Source organism: Nerophis ophidion, linkage group LG10 (genome assembly GCF_033978795.1).
Source record: "Nerophis ophidion isolate RoL-2023_Sa linkage group LG10, RoL_Noph_v1.0, whole genome shotgun sequence".
NCBI classification, from domain to species: Eukaryota; Metazoa; Chordata; class Actinopteri; order Syngnathiformes; family Syngnathidae; genus Nerophis; species Nerophis ophidion.
Genome location: NC_084620.1, coordinates 54,727,914 through 54,749,968, shown reverse-complemented (window position 1 = coordinate 54,749,968; position 22,055 = coordinate 54,727,914). Strand labels below are relative to the sequence as shown.

General features: G+C 37.2%; 1 protein-coding gene across 1 annotated transcript in view; it reads right to left on the bottom strand.

The window, feature by feature from the left end:
* Positions 1 to 2,690: 2,690 nt before the first annotated feature.
* Positions 2,691 to 22,055, bottom strand: part of LOC133561304 (uncharacterized) — a 32,644-nt gene continuing 13,279 nt past the window's right edge. The window contains exons 6-8 of the mRNA XM_061914669.1: positions 20,721 to 20,885; positions 5,341 to 5,520; positions 2,691 to 2,755 (exon numbers count right to left, since the gene is read on the bottom strand). Coding sequence (XP_061770653.1) covers positions 2,691 to 2,755; positions 5,341 to 5,520; positions 20,721 to 20,885 — 410 coding nt within the window. The remainder of the gene's footprint in view (positions 2,756 to 5,340; positions 5,521 to 20,720; positions 20,886 to 22,055) is intronic.

Sequence of the window (22,055 nt, the reverse complement as noted above, 5' to 3'; positions counted from 1 at the left end):
AATGAAGTCCATGCGCAGCTCCTTCTGATCAAAAGCATCGATAACTTGTTTATAGAAGTCTTCCTTATCTTTCTTCAGTTTTAAAAGTCTCTCTGTCTCGAAGGAGATCTTCCTCTATTACCACCTGCTTCGATTAAAAGTCCAGTTTAGAAAACTGTTTTATTTTAGATATGTAATCCTCCATGTTAAAAGTGCAAGCGAGAGGAAAAAATAAACTCTTGCTGCTTTTTGTCACTTCTTCTGCAGCCGAGTAGTCGCAAGAAGGATCACTAGCGCCCTCTAACACCAGGAGGCGGGAGTCATTTAATGACTCCTATTTGACACACGCAGCTACGGTATATTAATAAAACAGCTGCTTACTGTTCTTTTTAGCATATTCAACAACTTGGATCTTAAATCTTACTGAATAGCTCTTAATCTTCTTCCCTTTATGTGATTTCAAATTATTGAAATCAGCCTCCTCCATTTTGAAAATGATGATAGGTGAAGTGTCACACGTGACGAGTTTGACCCTGCGGAAATTCTAGGCATATGCTAAATATTTGGCGAAACGAGTTTGAACCAGGCGGAAATACCAGGCATGCGCTAATAAAAAGAATATTTTGCGAAGCGAGTTTGACCCGGCAGTAATTCTAGACAGGCGCATACTATATACCCGGCGGTAATTCAAGGAAATACAGTAAGTTAAAAATAATTTGCTAATCATTGTATTCTCTTTTTATTTACCATTTACACAACGTGACAACTTCACGTACTCAACAAACAACAACAACAAAATCCTAGTTATGACCCTACTACTGTTTATTACTACTGTGTACTACTTCTTTTGCTACTTTTCCTCCAATCCATCACATGATTCTTGTTATCGAGCCTCGTCCACAAACACATTTCTCCACACCGAGCCTCGGACCTTGTTAAACATTAGGAGCTTTTCGAGTGGTTCTGAGCAGTCAGTCTACGGGGCGGACTTTCCCGGGTTAATGATCCACCGGAGCGGTTTGATCTTTATTAATATGGAACATCCCCATATTCCCCCTCAATAGGCAGCCACACCCTCTTGGCGAGGAAAAAGCTGTTAAGCGCCTGGAGGAGAAGAAGGGGGAGGGAATGCGAGGTGAGCCGTTTGACGCCAGTAAAAGCCGTCCTCCGCCCTCCGACACCTCGCACTGGAGGCTGGCCCCCAGACGCGAGGCGGAGCCGCAGAGACGCCGACTCACCCGCCCTGCTATCAAAGTGACGGTTTCTGCTTATCAAACCATCTCGCTCAAACTGCCAAAACCGTGGGAGGGTGGACGACGCCGCTGAGATTGCTGACACGGCAGACGGCGAAATACTGAACTTTTTTGCTTCTCCCCCCCCACCAGACACAAATCACATTTCCATAAACAAACTTCAAAGGAGAATGCTTGTTCTTGAGACTAAACTGTTTGTATTGTGAACACGTTTTGATCGCTCGGAGAGACAAAAGCTGTGACGTTGTCACCTTGTGTAAATGGTAACTAAAAAGAGAATAAAATGATTCGCAAATCCTTTTCAACTTATATTAAATCGAATAGACTGAAAAGACAAGATATTTCACGTTCACACTGCAATGGCAGCAAAAAAAGTCTGCGGGCTATAGAGCGTTTTCCGTTAGGGCTCCAGTACTCTGGAATGCCCTCCCGGTAACAGTTTGAGATGCTACCTCAGTAGAAGCATTTAAGTCTCACTTTAAAACTCATCTGTATACTCTAGCCTTTAAATAGACCTCCTTTTTAGACCAGTTGATCTGCCGCTTCTTTTCTTTCTCCTGTGTCCCCCCCTCCATTGTGGAGCGGGTCCGGTCCGATAACCATGGATGAAGTACTGGCTGTCCAGAGTCGGGACCCAGGATGGACCGCTCGCCTGTATCGATTGGGGAGATCTCTACGCTGCTGATCCGCCTCCGCTTGAGATGGTCTCCTGTGGACGGGACTCTTGCTGCTGTCATGGATCCGCTTTGAACTGGACTCTCGCGGCTGTGTTGGAGCCACTATGGATTGAACTTTCACAGTATCATGTTAGACCCGCTCGACATCCATTGCTTTCGGTCCCCTAGAGGGGGGGTGGTTGCCCACATCTGAGGTCCTCTCCAAGGTTTCTCATAGTCAGCATTGTCACTGGCGTCCCACTGGATGTGAATTCTCCCTGCCCACTGGGTGTGAGTTTTCCTTGCCCTTTTGTGGGTTCTTCCGAGGATGTTGTAGTCGTAATGATTTGTGCAGTCCTTTGCGACATTTGTGATTTGGGGCTATATAAATAAACATTGATTGATTGATTGATGATTGAAAACATTGCAAAAAAGTGGCCACAGGGGCAATTTTACCACTGGGTTACATGGCCTTTCCTTTTAAAAACGCTCAGTAAACCTTCGGGAACTGAGGAGACACATTTATGAAGCTTTTCAGGTGGAATTATTTCGCATTCTTGCTTGATGTACAAACCCCGTTTCCATATGAGTTGGGAAATTGTGTAAATATAAACAGAATACCATAATTTGTAAATTCGTTTCAACCCATATTCAGTTGAATGTACTACAAAGACAACATATTTGATGTTCAAACTCATAACATTTATTTTTTGGGGCAAATAATAATTAACTTAGAATTTCATGGCTGCAACATGTGCCAAAGTAGTTGGGAAAGGGCATGTTCACCACTGTGTTACATCTGTTAAGCTTGTGAGGCATAGCGATACCGGATTTGTTCCTCCGGGGATGCGTCGGGCAAGAACACAGCTTGAGGTAAGAAAAAAAGACTCGAAACAGGCTAACAACAAAAACACTGGTGCTAAACAGAACGGCAAACAAATGGCGCTAGCATGGAAGGTAGGAGTACAAACAGATGCACAAAACTTGGCACAAAGGCACAAAAAGGGAAAACAAAAAACTACTAGCATTGTTCTGAAGGTTTGCATGTTAATATAATAGTTTCTTTAAGTTGTACATTTTGGAGATAATTTATGTTATGGGATTATTATCAGTTTCTAGGAAAACAAACATATACACTAAACTTGGCACAAAGGCACAAAAAGGGAAAACAAAAAAACTACTAGCATTGTTCTGAAGGTTTGCATGTTAATATAATAGTTTCTTTAAGTTCTACATTTTGGAGATCATTTATGTTATGGGATTATTATCAGCTGCTAGGAAAACAAACATATACACTAAACTTGGCACAAAGGCACAAAAAGGGAAAACAAAAAACTACTAGCATTGTTCTGAAGGTTTGCATGTTAATATAATAGTTTCTTTAAGTTCTACATTTTGGAGATAATTTATGTTATGGGATTATTATCAGCTGCTAGGAAAAGAAACATATACACTAAACTTGGCACAAAGGCACAAAAAGGAAAACAAAAAACTACTAGCATTGTTCTGAAGGTTTGAATGTTAATATAATAGTTTTTTTTAAATTCTACATTTTGGAGATGATTTATGTTATGGGATTATTATCAGCGGCTAGGAAAACAAACATATACACTAAACTTGGCACAAAGGCACAAAAAGGGAAAACAAAAAACTACTAGCATTGTTCTGAAGGTTTGCACGTTAATATAATAGTTTCTTTAAGTTCTACATTTTGGAGATAATTTATGTTATGGGATTATTATCAGCTGCTAGGAAAACAAACATATACACTAAACTTGGCACAAAGGCACAAAAAGGAAAAAACAAAAAACTACTAGCAATGTTCTGAAGGTTTGCATGTTAATATAATAGTTTCTTTAAGTTCTACATTTTGGAGATAATTTATGTTATGGGATTATTATCAGCTGCTAGGAAAACAAACATATACACTAAACTTGGCACAAAGGCACAAAAAGGAAAACAAAAAACTACTAGCATTGTTCTGAAGGTTTGAATGTTAATATAATAGTTTTTTTTAAATTCTACATTTTGGAGATGATTTATGTTATGGGATTATTATCAGCGGCTAGGAAAACAAACATATACACTAAACTTGGCACAAAGGCACAAAAAGGGAAAACAAAAAACTACTAGCATTGTTCTGAAGGTTTGCACGTTAATATAATAGTTTCTTTAAGTTCTACATTTTGGAGATAATTTATGTTATGGGATTATTATCAGCTGCTAGGAAAACAAACATATACACTAAACTTGGCACAAAGGCACAAAAAGGAAAAAACAAAAAACTACTAGCAATGTTCTGAAGGTTTGCATGTTAATATAATAGTTTCTTTAAGTTCTACATTTTGGAGATGATTTATGTTATGGGATTATTATCAGCTGCTAGGAAAACAAACATATACACTAAACTTGGCACAAAGGCACAAAAAGGGAAAACAAAAAACTACTAGCATTGTTCTGAAGGTTTGCATGTTAATATAATAGTTTCTTTAAATTCTACATTTTGGAGATAATTTATGTTATGGGATTATTATCAGCTGCTAGGAAAACAAACAGATACACTAAATTTGGCACAAAGGCACAAAAAGGGAAAATAAAAAAACTACTAGCATTGTTTTGAAGGTTTGCATGTTAATATAATAGTTTCTTTAAGTTGTACATTTTGGAGATCATTTATGTTATGGGATTATTATTATTATTATTATTATTATTTGTTTCTTTTTACTACGTTTTGTTTGGGAAGCTGAAATGTGCATATTTAAGTTGTTTAACCCTTGTTATGGTTTCGGTTGCCACGGTTACGGGCATTTCCGTTTCCGCCAGCTGGTAGAAAAAAACTGTTTAAAAGAGTAGTATATGGATGGAAGTTTACCACGACTGCAGATTGGAGAAAGAAACCACAGTAGGAGTATTATTAGTTCAGAGTGATCCCTAAATCCCTAAATTCCTTGCAATAGCTGGTTGAGAAACGTTGTTCTCAAACAATTTTCTTACGCATTTGTTGACAAAGTGGTGACCCTCGCCCCGTTCTTGTTTGTGACCGACTGAGCATTTCATGGAAGCTACTTTTATACCCAATCATGGCACCCACCTGTTCCCATTCAGCCCGCTCACCTGTAGGATGTTCCAAATAAGTGTTTGATGAGCATTCCTCAATGTTCTCATTCTTTTTTGGAACATCTCGCAGGCATCAAATTCCAAATGAGCTTAAATTTGCACAAAATAACGACGTTTCTCGGTTTAAACGTTAAATATCTTGTCTTTGCAGTCTATTCAATTGAATATAAGTTGAAAAGGATTTGCAAATCATTGTATTCTCTTTTTATTTACCATTTACACAACTGCTTGTGTATATAGTCCATTGGTAATCAATAATTCCTACTTTGTGGAATTTCATTGACCATGGTTAGGCCCAAAACCAATTAACAGTGATAACCAAGGATCTAAAGTACCTGACGGCGTCAGCATGTCGTCAACAGGTCTGGTCTGGTCCGGGAGATAGTCCTCCACGGGAGAGTGCAGGGTCACCGGTCCGATCCGGTCCAGCAGGAGCAGCTGCACTCGGGACAAGGAGCCCAGATCCCCCGAGTCGCAGCCCAGGGTCAGTGCTGCCAGGCTGGGGGACAAAAGTTCTGTAGGAGAGATGACAAAAAAAAACATGTTCCAACTTCAAACTCTTCAGCCTATTTGGGAATCGCAGACTTTCCCTTAAGAAATTCCAAGAATTCTAAGATTTCCCAGAATTCCGGGACATTTTTCACATTTTCAAGCCATTTCATCATCATCACATTCCACCCATCCTGGACATTCAAACTACCATTTTTCAACGTTCAATACATTTCCAGGAATTCCCGTTTTTTTTGTTACCTATTTCCACCCTTTTTATGTTGACTCGTCTTTTCACATTTTCCTAAACACTTCCACCGTCAAAACTCTTCTCATTGTCAGGACAATTTCCACATTTTTTCCTGGAAATTCAAACTCTTGAACATTCAAACTCTCCAACATTCACACTAAATTCTGTCAAAATTTCACTACAACTTCAGCATTGGAACATTCACACCCGATTCCTCCAGGAATGACCTCATCTAGTTGAGTTTGAAGTTAAATAATACAGGTATTATTTTGGTGCGTTCCTCATTATGCTCACAGTTAAATCTATTTATCTACATGGAAGTACCAAAATTATGTTTTTGATTCATTGGATTTCGAAAAATTTCAACACCAACCATTCAGAACATTAACATTTTTTATAATGTTTCATTAAATTCTCTCTTTCCCATAATTTCCTTGAAATTCCCATTGAAATGAATGGGACATTTTTCAAAGTTTCACAACTCCCAAATTTTTCATCCGATTCCAATCGTTCCAACTTCAAAATATTCAGCCTCTTCAGGGATTGTGTGATCCCTTTCAACAGTTGTAAAAAAAAATCCTGGATTTTCTAGAATTCACAGTTTTTAAGGACATTTTCCCATCACACTTCCACAATTTCCACATTTACCGATTCAACCGTTCCACCGACAAAACAAAGTTGTTTTTTGATCTGGAAAAATTCCCGGTTTTCCCGAAATTCTAGGAATTTTGTAAAAGAATTTCTCAATTAAAAATGTTACTACTTCGTTTTTCGGGCGATTTGAAAAATTCCAACACTAACCAGAATTAATTTTTTTTTTTTTTTTTAGCATTTTTCAACTCTCATTTTTTTCATCTGATTCCAACCGTTCCAACTTCAAAATATTCAGCCTGTTCAGAAATTCCCGTATTTCCTCAAATTTCCCGTTTTCAGGGACAGTTTCCCTATTCAAAATGAATTATCCATTTCTCACACTTCCCAAATTTACACATTTTTCAACCGATTCAAACCATTCCAACCCCAACACATTCCACTTATTCTGGACATTTAAACTAGGATTTTTTTCAAGTAAAAAAAAAATCTAGAATTTCCTAAAATTTCCAGTTTTCAGGGACATTTTCCCATTCAAAATGAATGATCAATTTTTTACACTTTCACAATTTCCACATTTTTTAACCGATTCAAACCATTCCAACACCAACACATTCCACTCATCCTGGATGTTCAAACTATGATTTTTTTCAAGTTAAAAAAAAAATTCCAAGAATTCCCACAATTCCCAGCTTTTCAGGGACATTTTCCCCATTCAAAACGAACTACCCATTTTTCACACTTCCACAATTTCCACATTTTTCAACCGATTCAAACCATTCCAACCCCAACACATTCCACTTATCCTGGACATTTAAACTATGATTTTTTTCAAGTAAAAAAAAATCCAGAATTTCTTAGAACTTCCAGTTTTCAGGGACATTTTCCCATTCAAAATGAATGATCAATTTTTCACACTTTCACAATTTCCACATTTACCGATTCAACCGTTCCACCGACAAAACATTCATCTTAGTCAGGACAAAAAACAAAGTTGTTTTTTGATCTGGAAAAATTCCCGGTTTTCCCGAAATTCTAGGAATTCTGTAATAGCATTTCTCAATTAAAAATGTTACTACTTCAACATTTCTCGAACGATTTGAAAAGTTCCAATACCAACCAGAATTTTTATTTTTATTTTTTATTTTTTTTAGCATTTTTCAAAAAAATCCCTCTATTCCCGAAATTTCCCTGAAATTCCCATTGAACTGCATGGGACACTTTTCAAAAGTCCACAACTCTCCCTTTTTTTCATCCGATCCCAACCGTTCCAACTTCAAAATGTTCCGCCTGTTCAGAAATTCCCGTATTTCCTCAAATTTCCCGTTTTCAGGGACAGTTTCCCATTCAAAATGAATGATCAATTTTTCACACTTTCATAATCTCCACATTTACCGATTCAACCGTTCCACCGACAAAACATTCCTCTTAATCAGGACAAAAAACAAAGTTGTTTTTTTATCTGGAATTCTGTAATACCATTTATCTATTAAAAATGTTATTACTTCAACATTTCTTGACTGATTTGAAAAATTCCAACACCAACCAGAATTTTTTATTTGTATTTTTTATTTTTTTTAGCATTTAAAAAAAAAAATCACTCTATTCCCGAAATTTCCATGAAATTCTCATTGAAATGCATGGGACACTTTTCAAAATTCGACAACTCTCATTTTTTTCATCTGATTCCAACCGTTCCAACTTCAAAATATTCAGCCTGTTCAGAAATTCCCGTTTTTCCTCAAATTTCCCGTTTTCAGGGACAGTTTCCCTATTCAAAATGAATTATCCATTTCTCACACTTCCACAATTTACACATTTTTCAACCGATTCAAACCATTCCAACCCCAACACATTCCACTTATCCTGGACATTTAAACTATGATTTTTTTCAAGTAAAAAAAATAAAATCCAGAATTCCCTAGAATTTCCAGTTTTTAGGGACATTTTCCCATTCAATATGAATGATCAATTTTTCACACTTTCCATATTTACAGATTCAACCGTTCCACCGACAAAACATTCCTCTTAATCAGGACAAAAAACAAAGTTGTTTTTTGATCTGGAAAAATTCCAGGTTTTCCCGAAATTCTAGGAATTCTGCAATACCATTTATCAATTAAAAATGTTACTACTTCAACATTTCTCGACTAATTTGAAAAATTCCAACACCAACCAGAATTTTTTATTTTATTTTATTTTTTTTAGCATTTTTCCAAAAAATCACTCTATTCGCGAAATTTCCATGAAGTTCCCTTTGAAATGCATGGGACACTTTTCAAAAGTCGACAACTCTCATTTTTTTTTTCATCCGATTCAAACCATTCCAACTTCAAAATATCCAGCCTGTTCAGAAATTCCCGTATTTCTTCAAATTTCCCATTTTCAGGGACATTTTCCCTATTCGAAATGAATTATCCATTTCTGACACTTCCACAATTTACACATTTTTCAACCGATTCAAACCATTCCAACCCCAACACATTCCACTTATCCTGGACATTTAAACTATGATTTTTTTCAAGTAAAAAGAAAAAAATCCCGAATTTCATAGAATTCCCAGTTTTCAGGGACATTTTCCCATTCAAAATGAATGATCAATTTTTCACAATTTACACATTTTTCACCCGATTCAATCCATTCCAACCCCAACACATTCCACTTATCCTGGACATTTAAACTATGATTTCCAGTTTTCAGGGACATTTTCCCATTCAAAATGAATGATCAATTTTTCTCACTTTCCATATTTACAGATTCAACCGTTCCACCGACAAAACATTCCTCTTAATCAGGAAAAAAAACAAAGTTGTTTTTTGATCTGGAAAAATTCCCGGTTTTCCCGAAACTCTAGGAATTCTGTAATAGCATTTCTCAATTAAAAATGTTACTACTTCAATGTTTCTCGACAGGATTTGAAAAATTCCAACACCAACCAGAATTTTTTTTATTTTTTTTTAGCATTTTTCAAAAAAATCCCTCTATTCCCGAAATTTCCATGAAATTCCCATTGAAATGCATGGGACACTTTTCAAAAGTCCACAACTCTCATTTTTTTCATCCGATTCCAACCGTTCCAACGTCAAAATATTTAGCCTGTTCAGAAATTCCCGTATTTCCTCAAATTTCCCGTTTTCAGGGACATTTTCCCATTCAAAATGAATGATCAATTTTTCACACTTTCATAATTTCCACATTTACCGATTCAACCGTTCCACCGACAAAACATTCCTCTTAATCAGGACAAAAAACAAAGTTGTTTTTTGATCTGGAAAAATTCCCGGTTTTCCCGAAATGCTAGGAATTCTGTAATACCATTTATCTATTAAAAATGTTACTACTCCAACATTTCTTGACTGATTTGAAAAATTCCAACACCAACCATAATTTGTTTTTTGTTTTTTTAGCATTTTTCAAAAAAAATCCCTCTATTCCCAAAATGTCCATGAAGTTCCCATTGAAATGCATGGGACACTTTTCAAAGTCCACAACTCTCATTTTTTTTCATCCGATTTCAATCGTTCCAACTTCAAAATATTCAGCCTGTTCAGAAATCCCGTATTTCCTCAAATTTCCCGTTTTCAGGGACATTTTCCCATTCAAAATGAATGATCAATTTTTCAAACTTTCACAATTTCCACATTTACCGATTCAACCGTTCCACTGACAAAACATTCCTCTTAATCAGGACAAAAAACAAAGTTGTTTTTTGATCTGGAAAAATTCCCGGTTTTCCCGAAACTCTAGGAATTCTGTAATAGCATTTCTCAATTAAAAATGTTACTACTTCAATGTTTCTCGACAGGATTTGAAAAATTCCAACACCAACCAGAATTTAAAAAAATTTTTTTTTAGCATTTTTCAAAAAAATCCCTCTATTCCCGAAATTTCCATGAAGTTCCCATTGAAATGCATGGGACACTTTTCAAAAGTCCACAACTCTCATTTTTTTCATCCGATTCCAACCGTTCCAACGTCAAAATATTCAGCCTGTTCAGAAATTCCCGTATTTCCTCAAATTTCCCGTTTTCAGGGACATTTTCCCATTCAAAATGAATGATAACTTTTTCACACTTTCACAATTCCCACATTTACCGATACAACCGTTCCACCGACAAAACATTCCTCTTAATCAGGACAAAAAACAAAGTTGTTTTTTGAACTGGAAAAATTCCCGGTTTTCCCGAAATTCTAGGAATTCTGTAATACCATTTATCTATTAAAAATGTTACTACTTCAACATTTCTTGACTGATTTGAAAAATTCCAACACCAACCAGAATTTTTTATTTTATTTTTTTTTAGCATTTTTCCATGACATTCTCATTGAAATGCATGGGACACTTCAAAATTCGACAACTCTCATTTTTTTCATCTGATTCCAACCGTTCCAACTTCAAAATATTCAGCCTGTTCAGAAATTCCCGTATTTCCTCAAATTTCCCGTTTTCAGGGACATTTTCCCATTCAAAATGAATGATAACTTTTTCACACTTTCACAATTCCCACATTTACCGATACAACCGTTCCACCGACAAAACATTCCTCTTAATCAGGACAAAAAACAAAGTTGTTTTTTGAACTGGAAAAATTCCCGGTTTTCCCGAAATTCTAGGAATTCTGTAATACCATTTATCTATTAAAAATGTTACTACTTCAACATTTCTTGACTGATTTGAAAAATTCCAACACCAACCAGAATTTTTTATTTTATTTTTTTTTAGCATTTTTCCATGACATTCTCATTGAAATGCATGGGACACTTCAAAATTCGACAACTCTCATTTTTTTCATCTGATTCCAACCGTTCCAACTTCAAAATATTCAGCCTGTTCAGAAATTCCCGTATTTCCTCAAATTTCCCGTTTTCAGGGACAGTTTCCCTATTCAAAATGAATTATCCATTTCTCACACTTCCCAAATTTACACATTTTTCAACCGATTCAAACCATTCCAACCCCAACACATTCCACTTATTCTGGACATTTAAACTAGGATTTTTTTCAAGTAAAAAAAAAATCTAGAATTTCCTAAAATTTCCAGTTTTCAGGGACATTTTCCCATTCAAAATGAATGATCAATTTTTTACACTTTCACAATTTCCACATTTTTTAACCGATTCAAACCATTCCAACACCAACACATTCCACTCATCCTGGATGTTCAAACTATGATTTTTTTCAAGTTAAAAAAAAAATTCCAAGAATTCCCACAATTCCCAGCTTTTCAGGGACATTTTCCCCATTCAAAACGAACTATCCATTTTTCACACTTCCACAATTTCCACATTTTTCAACCGATTCAAACCATTCCAACCCCAACACATTCCACTTATCCTGGACATTTAAACTATGATTTTTTTCAAGTAAAAAAAAATCCAGAATTTCTTAGAACTTCCAGTTTTCAGGGACATTTTCCCATTCAAAATGAATGATCAATTTTTCACACTTTCACAATTTCCACATTTACCGATTCAACCGTTCCACCGACAAAACATTCATCTTAGTCAGGACAAAAAACAAAGTTGTTTTTTGATCTGGAAAAATTCCCGGTTTTCCCGAAATTCTAGGAATTCTGTAATAGCATTTCTCAATTAAAAATGTTACTACTTCAACATTTCTCGAACGATTTGAAAAGTTCCAATACCAACCAGAATTTTTATTTTTATTTTTTATTTTTTTTAGCATTTTTCAAAAAAATCCCTCTATTCCCGAAATTTCCCTGAAATTCCCATTGAACTGCATGGGACACTTTTCAAAAGTCCACAACTCTCCCTTTTTTTCATCCGATCCCAACCGTTCCAACTTCAAAATGTTCCGCCTGTTCAGAAATTCCCGTATTTCCTCAAATTTCCAGTTTTCAGGGACATTTTCCCTATTCAAAATGAATTATCCATTTCTCACACTTACACAATTTACACATTTTTCAACCGATTTAAACCATTCCAACCCCAACACATTCCACTTATCCTGGACATTTAAACTATGATTTTTTTCAAGTAAAAAGAAAAAAATCCCGAATTTCCTAGAATTTCCAGTTTTCAGGGACATTTTCCCATTCAAAATGAATGATCAATTTTTCACAATTTCCACATTTTTGAACCGATTCAAACCATTCCAACACCAACACATTCCACTCATCCTGGATGTTTAAACTATGATTTTTTTCAAGTTAAATTTTTTTCCAAGAATTCCCACAATTCCCAGTTTTTAGGGACATTTTCCCCATTCAAAACGATTTATCCATTTTTCACACTTCCACAATTTCCAAATTTTTCAACCGATTCGAAGCTTTCCAACATCAACACATTCCACTCATCCTGGATATTCAAACTATCATTTTTTTCAAGTTTAAAAACATTCCAGGAATTCCCAGAATTCCCAGTTTTTAGGGACTTTTTCCCCATTCAAAACGAATGATCCATTTTTCACACTTCCACAATTTCCACATTTTTCAACCGATTCGAAGCTTTCCAACCTCAACACATTCCACTCATCCTGGATATTCAAACTATCATTTTTTTCAAGTTTAAAAACATTCCAGAAATTCCCAGAATTTTCAGTTTGTAGGGAATTTTTCCCCATTCAAAACAAATTATCCATTTTTCACACTTCCACAATTTCCATATTTTTCAACTAATTCGAAGCTTTCCAACATCAAAACATTCCTATTATCCTGGATATTCAAAGTATAATTTTTTTCAGGTTTAAAGACATTCCAGGAATTTCCAGAATTCCCAGTTTTTAGGGACTTTTTCCACATTCAAAACGAATGATCCATTTTTCACACTTCCACAATTTCCACATTTTTCAAACGATTCGAAGCTTTCCAACGTCAACACATTCCACTCATCCTGGATATTCAAACTATCATTTTTTTTCAAGTTTTAAAACAGTTCCTGGAATTCCCAGAATTCCCAGTTTGTAGGGAATTTTTCCCCATTCAAAACGAATTATCCATTTTTCACGCTTCCACAATTTCCACATTTTTCAACCGATTCAAAGCTTTCCAACATCAACACATTCCACTCATCCTGGATATTCAAACTATCATTTTTTTCAAGTTTAAAAACATTCCAGAAATTCCCAGAATTTTCAGTTTGTAGGGAATTTTTCCCCATTCAAAACAAATTATCCATTTTTCACACTTCCACAATTTCCATATTTTTCAACTAATTCGAAGCTTTCCAACATCAAAACATTCTTATTATCCTGGATATTCAAAGTATAATTTTTTTCAGGTTTAAAGACATTCCAGGAATTTCCAGAATTCCCAGTTTTTAGGGACTTTTTCCACATTCAAAACGAATGATCCATTTCTCACACTTCCACAATTTCCACATTTTTCAAACGATTCGAAGCTTTCCAACGTCAACACATTCCACTCATCCTGGATATTCAAACTATAATTTTTTTTCAAGTTTTAAAACAGTTCCTGGAATTCCCAGAATTCCCAGTTTGTAGGGAATTTTTCCCCATTCAAAACGAATTATCCATTTTTCACGCTTCAACAATTTCCACATTTTTCAACCGATTCAAAGCTTTCCAACATCAACACATTCCACTCTTCCTGGATATTCAAACTTTTTTTTTTTTCAGGTTTAAAAACATTCCAGGAATTCCCAGAATCCCCAGTTTTTAGAGACATTTTCCCCATTCAAAACGAATTATCCATTTTTCACACTTCCACAATTTCCACATTTTTCAACCGATTCGAACCATTCCCACATCAACACATTCCACTTGTCCTGGACATTCAAACTATCATTTTTTCAAGTTTAAAAAAATCCTGGAATTCCCAGAATTCCCAGTTTGTAGGGAATTTTCCCCCAACCAAAACGAATTATCCGTTTTTCACACTTCCACAATTTCCACATTTTTCAACCGATTCGAAGCTTTCCAACATCAACACATTCCACTCATCCTGGATATTCAAACTATCATTTTTTTTTCAAGTTTAAAAACATTCCAGGAATTCCCAGAATTCCCAGTTTGTAGGGAATTTTTGCCCATTCAAAACGAATTATCCATTTTTCACACTTCCACAATTTCCAAATTTTTCAACCGATTCGAAGCTTTCCAACATCAACACATTCCCCTCATCCTGGATATTCAAACTATCATTGTTTTTCAAGTTTAAAAACATTCCAGGAATTCCCAGAATTCCCAGTTTGTAGGGAATTTTTCCCCATTCAAAATGAATTATCCATTTTTCACACTTCCACAATTTCCACATTTTTCAACTAATTCGAAGCTTTCCAACATCAAAACATTCCTATTATCCTGGATATTCAAAGTATCATTTTTTTCAGGTTTAAAAACATTCCAGGAATTCCCAGAATTCACAGTTTTTAGGGACTTTTTCCACATTCAAAACGAATGATCCATTTTTCACACTTCCACAATTTCCACATTTTTCAACCGATTCGAACCATTCCCACATCAACACATTCCACTTGTCCTGGACATTCAAACTATAATTTTTCCAAGTTTAAAACAGTTCCTGGAATTCCCAGAATTCCCCGTTTTTAGGGAAATTTTCCCCATTAAAAAAGAATTATCCATTTTTCCCATTTCCACAATTTCCAAATTTTTTGACCGATTCCAACCCTTCCCACATAAACACATTCCACTCATCCAACCAACACATTTCCGAGTTCCAAACCAAAATTCCTTTTTTTCCTGGAAATTCAAACTCTTGAACATTCAAACTCTCCAACATTCACACTACATTCTGTCAGCATTTCACTACAACTTCAGCATTGGAACATTCACACCCGATTCCTCCAGGAATTCCCTCATCTAGTTGAGTTTGAAGTTAAATAAAACAGGTATTATTTTGGTGCATTCCTCACTATATTCAATAGGGGTCACGGCCAAATCTATTTATCTACATGAAAGGGGCTAAAATTATGTTTTTTTAAATTAATTTCAATCTTTTCAAGGGCTTGTGAAACGGCACACACTTCAGTTGGTCAAACCTACCGTATTTCCTTAAATTGCCGCCGGGTATATAGTATGCGCCTGCCTAGAATTACTGCCGGGTAGAACTGGTTTCGCAAAATAATTAGCGCATGCTTAGCATTACCACCGGCTCAGGATTAATGCCGGGTCAAACTCGTTTCGCAAAATATTATTTTTATTAGCGCATGTCTAGAATATCCTCCGGGTCAAACTCGTCACGTCACCTGTCATCATTTTCAAAAAGGAGGAGGCTGATTTCAATCATTTGAAATCGCATAAAGGGAAGAAGATTAAGAGCTATTCAGTAGGATTTAAGGTCCAAGCTATTGAACATGCTAAAAAGAACTATGCTTTATCTATATACCGTAGCTGCGTGTGTCAATCACAAGAATCATGTGATGGATTGGAGGAAAAGTAGCAAAAGAAGTAGTACAAAGTAGTAATAAACAGTGGTCGGGCCATAACTAGGATTTTGTTGTTGTTGTTTGTTGAGTACGTGAAGTTGTCACATTGTGTAAATGGTAAATAAAAAGAGAATACAATGATTTGCAAATCCTTTTCAATTTACCGTAATTCCTTGAATTGCCGCCAGGTCTATAGCATGTGCCTGCCTAGAATTACTCGTTTGGCAAAATAATTAGCGCATGCTTAGCATTACCGCCGGCTCAGGATTAACGCGGGGTCAAACTCGTTTCGCCAAATATTTAGCATATGCCTAGAATTTCCACCGGGTCGAACTCATCACGTCACGAGTGACACTTCACCTGTCATCATTTTCAAAATGGAGGAGGCTAATTTCAATAATTTTAAATTATATAAAGGGAAGAAGATTAAGAGCTATTCAGTAAGATCCAAGTTATTGAATATGCTAAAAAGAACAGTAAGCAGCTGTTTTATTAATATACCGTAGCTGCGTGTGTCAAATATGAGTCACTAAATGACTCCCGCCTCCTGGTGGTAGAGGGCGCTAGTGATCCTTCTTGGCTGCAGAAGAAGTGACAACAAGCAGCAAGAGTTTATTTTTTCCTCTCGCTTGCACTTTTAACATGGAGGATAACATATCTAAAATAAAACAGTTTTCTAAACTGGACTTTCAATCGAAGCAGGAGGTAATAAAGGAAGATCTCCATCTAGACAGAGAGACTTTTAAAACTGAAGAAAGATAAGGAAGACTTCTATGAACAAGTTATCGATGCTTTTGATCAGAAGGAGCTGCGCATGGACTTCATTTATACGTAAAGGTAAGACCATAATAACGTTTTTTTTTATGAAATGTGCTTTTCATGATGGTATCCTTACATCACACTCAAATTTTTAAGCGCAGGCCTAAATTTACCACATGCCTTTGGTAAGTGCCGGAGTGAGAAGAGGTTTTAAATTAATTAGCGCTCCAGCGACAATTCAAGGAAATACACTAATTAAAAGCGGATCAGTGACGGTGTGGCCGGGTGCCCGTGCAAAATCCACCCTGACCACTCAGGATGGGTGTGGAGCTGGAATTCCTCTCACAGGTGTGGGGGTGATTTTAGACGCTCCGTCGGTGGGGAAACGGACCCGGAGAGGAAATCCTTAGGAGACACACTTCCAGTCCATCCATCATTAGCCAGAAAGTTGTCCAAAAGGATGAGTGGGGACGCTATAGCGGACAACAAAACGCTAATCTGAGGCTAATCCACGGCCACCACCCACTCAGTGCAGAGTGGACGCCCTGAACCTCGCTGTGTACATTCCGTTACCATGGCAACACCTAAAAAAACCCCACTCCATTTGGGGAAATTGTGCGTGAATTCCAGGCCATGACGTCCAAAATTATATATATACATATATATATATATATATATGAACAGCCCCCCGGTGGTGACAAACGGTAGTGATGCCATGATATCACCGCACGTTGCAGACTTAAGGCGGTGTTGGGATTCACTCTCTCACATTCCGGTTGCTGCGGCCGCCTTAATCCCCCCGCCCCCCCCTCGTACCCCCCCGAGCAGCCTGAGGGGTGCAAAGGTCACAGGGGGTCAGACAGAGGTCGTGGTGGGGGTCAAGCAAGCACGTTAAAAACACCTTGTCAGGGATTAAGGGAGGAAGTCTTCATTTGGGTGAAGGGTGGGTGGGGTTCTGGGTATCTTGACGCAGGCAGCGTCGAACATGCGAGCGCCTTTTTTTTGAGCACGGACATAATGAGGCGGTTATTTGATTGCGACGTGAGCAGAGAGTCGATACCGATATTTTGGTACCGGTACCAACATTTTCGATACTTTTTTAAATAAAAGGGGACCACAAAAAATATGTCATTATTGTCTTTATTTTAACTAAAAATGTTATTGTACATTAAAAATATGTTTATTATTGCAATTTAGTCCTTAAATAAAATAGTGAACATACTAGACAACTTGTCTTTTAGTAGTAAGTAAACAAACAAAGACTAACAAACTAACAAACAAAGATTATTTTGTCAACATTTAAAGGACAAGCTGTAAAAAATGCATTATTAAACCATGTTAATATCTGCTTATTTTCTGTTTTAACATGTTCTATCTACACTTCTGTTAAAATGTAATAATCACTCAATCACTTGATTGATACGACACATTTGGGTATCGATCCGATATCAAGTAGTTACAGGATCATACATTGGTCATAATATCGGTACTCAAGTGTCCAGGGACGTATTTTCCTGAGTTTATAAACAATATATATATATATATATATATATTTTTAAAAACATCAATGTAATCATAGTAGTATCGACTATCGACTCGGTATCACTACAGTGGATGTCAGGTGCAGATCCACCCATGGCGTTTGTTTACATTGTGACGCCAGTGAGCTATTGTATCCTCCTACAGTGCGTAGTGAAGCATGTTTAGCTATTCCTTGTCCTCCAGTGATAACGTTACTTGTAAGAAACAAACTTTTTTGTTGCCATGGAGACGAGGATATTTTCTGTTTCAACATGTTCTATCGACACTTCTGTTGAAATGTAATAATCACTTATTCTTATCTTCTTTGATACATTACATTAGTTTTGGATGATACCACACATTTAGGTATCGATCCGATACCAAGTAGTTACAGGATCATACATTGGTCATGTTCAAAGTCCTCATGTGTCCAGGGACGTATTTCCCGTGTTTACAAACATAATATGAATTTTAAAAAGAGGAAAAAAATATCAATGCAATCGACTCGATACAGTCCTGTACTTGATATCATTACAGTGGATGTCAGGTGTAGATCCACCCATGGCGTTTGTTTACATTGTGACGCCGGGGAGCTATTGTATCCTCCTACGGTGTGTAATGAAGCATGTTTAGCTATTCCTCGTCCTCCAGTGATAATAATACTTGTGAGAAACTTTATTTGGCGCCATGGAGGCGAGGATTAGTGATTTAGAAGTAGCTAAAACACTGTCGACTGCGGATGGATGTCTTAAAGCACTTCTTTAGCATAGCTCGGTTGGTAGAGGGTTCCAGGTTCGATCCCCGCTTCCGCCATCCTTGTCACTGCCGTTGTGTCCTTGAGCAAAACACTTTACCCACCTGCGCCGACACTGCTTTAAATGTAACTTAGATATTGGCTTTCACTATGTAAAAGCGCTTGGAGTCACTAGAGAAAAGCGCTATGGAAATATAATTCACTTCACTAATCCATCCATCCGTCCATCCATCCATTTTCTACCGCTTGTCCCTTTTGGGGTCGCGAGGGGTGCTGAAACCTGTCTCAGCTGCATTTGATAAACTCTTAAAATGTCATAATCACTTATTCTTCTGTTGTTTGGTACTTTACATTAGTTTTGGATGATACCACACATTTAGGTATCGATGCGATACCAAGTAGTTACAGGATCATACATTGGTCATATTCAAAGTCCTCTTGTGTCCAGGGACGTATTTCCCATGTTTACAAACATAATATGAATTTTAAAAAGAGGAACAAATATCAATGCAATCGACTCGATACGCTCCTGTACTTGATATCATTACAGTGGATGTCAGGTGTAGATCCACCCATGGCGTTTGTTTACATTGTGACGCCGGTGAGCTATTGTATCCTCCTACAGTGTGTAGTGAAGCATGTTTAGCTATTCCTCGTCCTCCAGTGATAATAATACTTGTGAGAAACTTTATTTGTCGCCATGGAGACGAGGATTAGTGATTTAGAACGTAGCTAAAACACTGCCGACTGCGGATGGATGTCTGAAAGGACCTCTTTAGCATAGCTCGGTTGGTAGAGGGTTCCAGGTTCGATCCCCGCTTCCGCCATCCTTGTCACTGCCGTTGTGTCTTTGAGCAAGACACTTTACCCACCTGCACCCACACTGCTTTAAATGTAACTTAGATATTGGCTTTCACTGTGTAAAAGCGCTTGGAGTCACTAGAGAAAAGCGCTATATAAATATAATTCACTTCACCAATCCATCCATTTTCTACCGCTTGTCCCTTTTGGGGTCGCGGGAGGTACTGAAACCTGTCTCAGCTGCATTCGATAAACTGTTAAAATGTCATAATCACTTATTCTTCTGTTGTTTGATACTTTACATTAGTTTTGTATGATACCATATGTTTATGTATCGATCCGATACCAAGTAGTTACAGGATCATACATTGGTCGTATTCAAAGTCCTCATGTGTCCAGGGACGTATTTACTGAGTTTATAAACATAATATACATTTTTTAAAAAAGGAAAAAAAATATCAATGTAGTCAAAGTAGTATCGACTCGATACGCTCCTGTACTTGATATCATTACAGTGGATGTCAGGTGTAGATCCACCCATGGCGTTTGTTTACATTGTGATGCCAGTGAGCTATTGTATCCTCCTACGGTGTGTAGTGAAGCATGTTTAGCGATTCCTTGTCCTCCAGTGATAATGGAACTTGTAAGGAACTTACTTTATTTGTTGCCATGGAGACGAGGATTAGTGATTTAGAAGGTAGCTAAAACACTGCAGACTGCGGATGGGTGTTAGCTGCTGGCTTGCTATCAATCAGTCAATCAATCAATCAAAGTTTATTTACATAGCATTAATCACAAATGTCTCAAAGGGCTGCACAAGCCATGTCTTAAAGCAGCTCTTCCTGAGGGCATTTCAGTTTTATCACTTCACCTTTATCTTTACTTTGTGCACCAAAATGCGTCAATTCTCCCTTTTCTATCGACATACGGTGTCTGCCTGTAAGTACTCAGTGTGCGCGCACTGCCGAACATGCTCGTCTGCTGGTGACATTGCTGAAAATATGGCAAACCGGTACTTTTCAAACAGAGTATAGAACCTTTTTTGATTCATTAGTACCGCAATTGTACCGGTGTACTGCATTCAGACGGAAGGCCGTGTACACCCTGGACAAGTCACCACTTCATTGCAGTGAATTTAACTCGTTAATTTAAAAAAAAAAAAAAAAAAAAGAAGATTTGAATACCGTGAAGAGGCGAAGGTCGTCCTGATGAGTCGTACGCTCGCTCCAAGGAGGAACAGGAAGCCGACGAGGGGGCGAAGGCGTCCAGCTGGTCGAACGCCTGCGAGCGACTGCAGCTGAGCTTGGACGAGTCCAATGATGACCAGGAGTCAGGTTCTGAAATGTTGGCTGAAAACAACAACAAAAGGAGAAGGTTGGAAAAAAAGGTAATAATACATATTAATGTGAGAGTCCAGTCCATAGTGGATCTAACATAATAGTGAGAGTCCAGTCCATAGTGGATCTAACATAATAGTGAGAGTCCAGTCCATAGTGGATCTAACATAATAGTGAGAGTCCAGTCCATAGTGGATCTAACTAATAGTGAGAGTCCAGTCCATAGTGGATCCAACATGATAGTGAGAGTCCAGTCCATAGTGGATCCAACGTAATAGTGAGATTCCAGTCCATAGTGGATCTAACATAATAGTTGGAGTCCAGTCCATAGTGGATCTAACATAATAGTGAGAGTCCAGTCCATAGTGGATCTAACATAATATTGTAAGAGACCAGTCCATAGTGGATCTAACCTAATAGTGAGAGTCCAGTCCATAGTGGATCTAACATAATATTGTAAGAGACCAGTCCATAGTGGATTTAACATAATAGTGAGAGTCCAGTCCAAAGTGGATCCAACATAATAGTGAGAGTCCAGTCCATAGTGGATCTAACATAATAGTGAGAGTCCAGTCCATAGTGGATCTAACATAATAGTGAGAGTCCAGTCCATAGTGGATCCAACATGATAGTGAAAGTCCAGTCCATAGTGGATCCAACATAATAGTGAGATTCCAGTCCATAGTGGACCTAACATAATTGTTTGAGAGTCCAGTCCATAGTGGATCTAACATAATAGTGAGAGTCCAGTCCATAGTGGATCTAACATAACAGTGAGAGTCCAGTCCATAGTGGATCTAACATAATAGTGAGAGTCCAGTCCATAGTGTTTCTAACATAATAGTGAGAGTCCAGTCCATAGTGGATCAAACATAATAGTGAAAGTCCAGTCCCTAGTGGATCTAACATAATAGTGAAAGTCCAGTCCATAGTGGATCCAACATGATAGTGAGAGTCCAGTCCATAGTGGATCCAACATAATAGTGAGATTCCAGTCCATAGTGGACCTAACATAATAGTTTGAGAGTCCAGTCCATAGTGGATCTAACATAATAGTGAGAGTCCAGTCCATAGTGGATCTAACATAATAGTGAGAGTCCAGTCCATAGTGTTTCTAACATAATAGTGAGAGTCCAGTCCATAGTGGATCCAACATAATAGTGAGAGTCCAATCCATAGTGG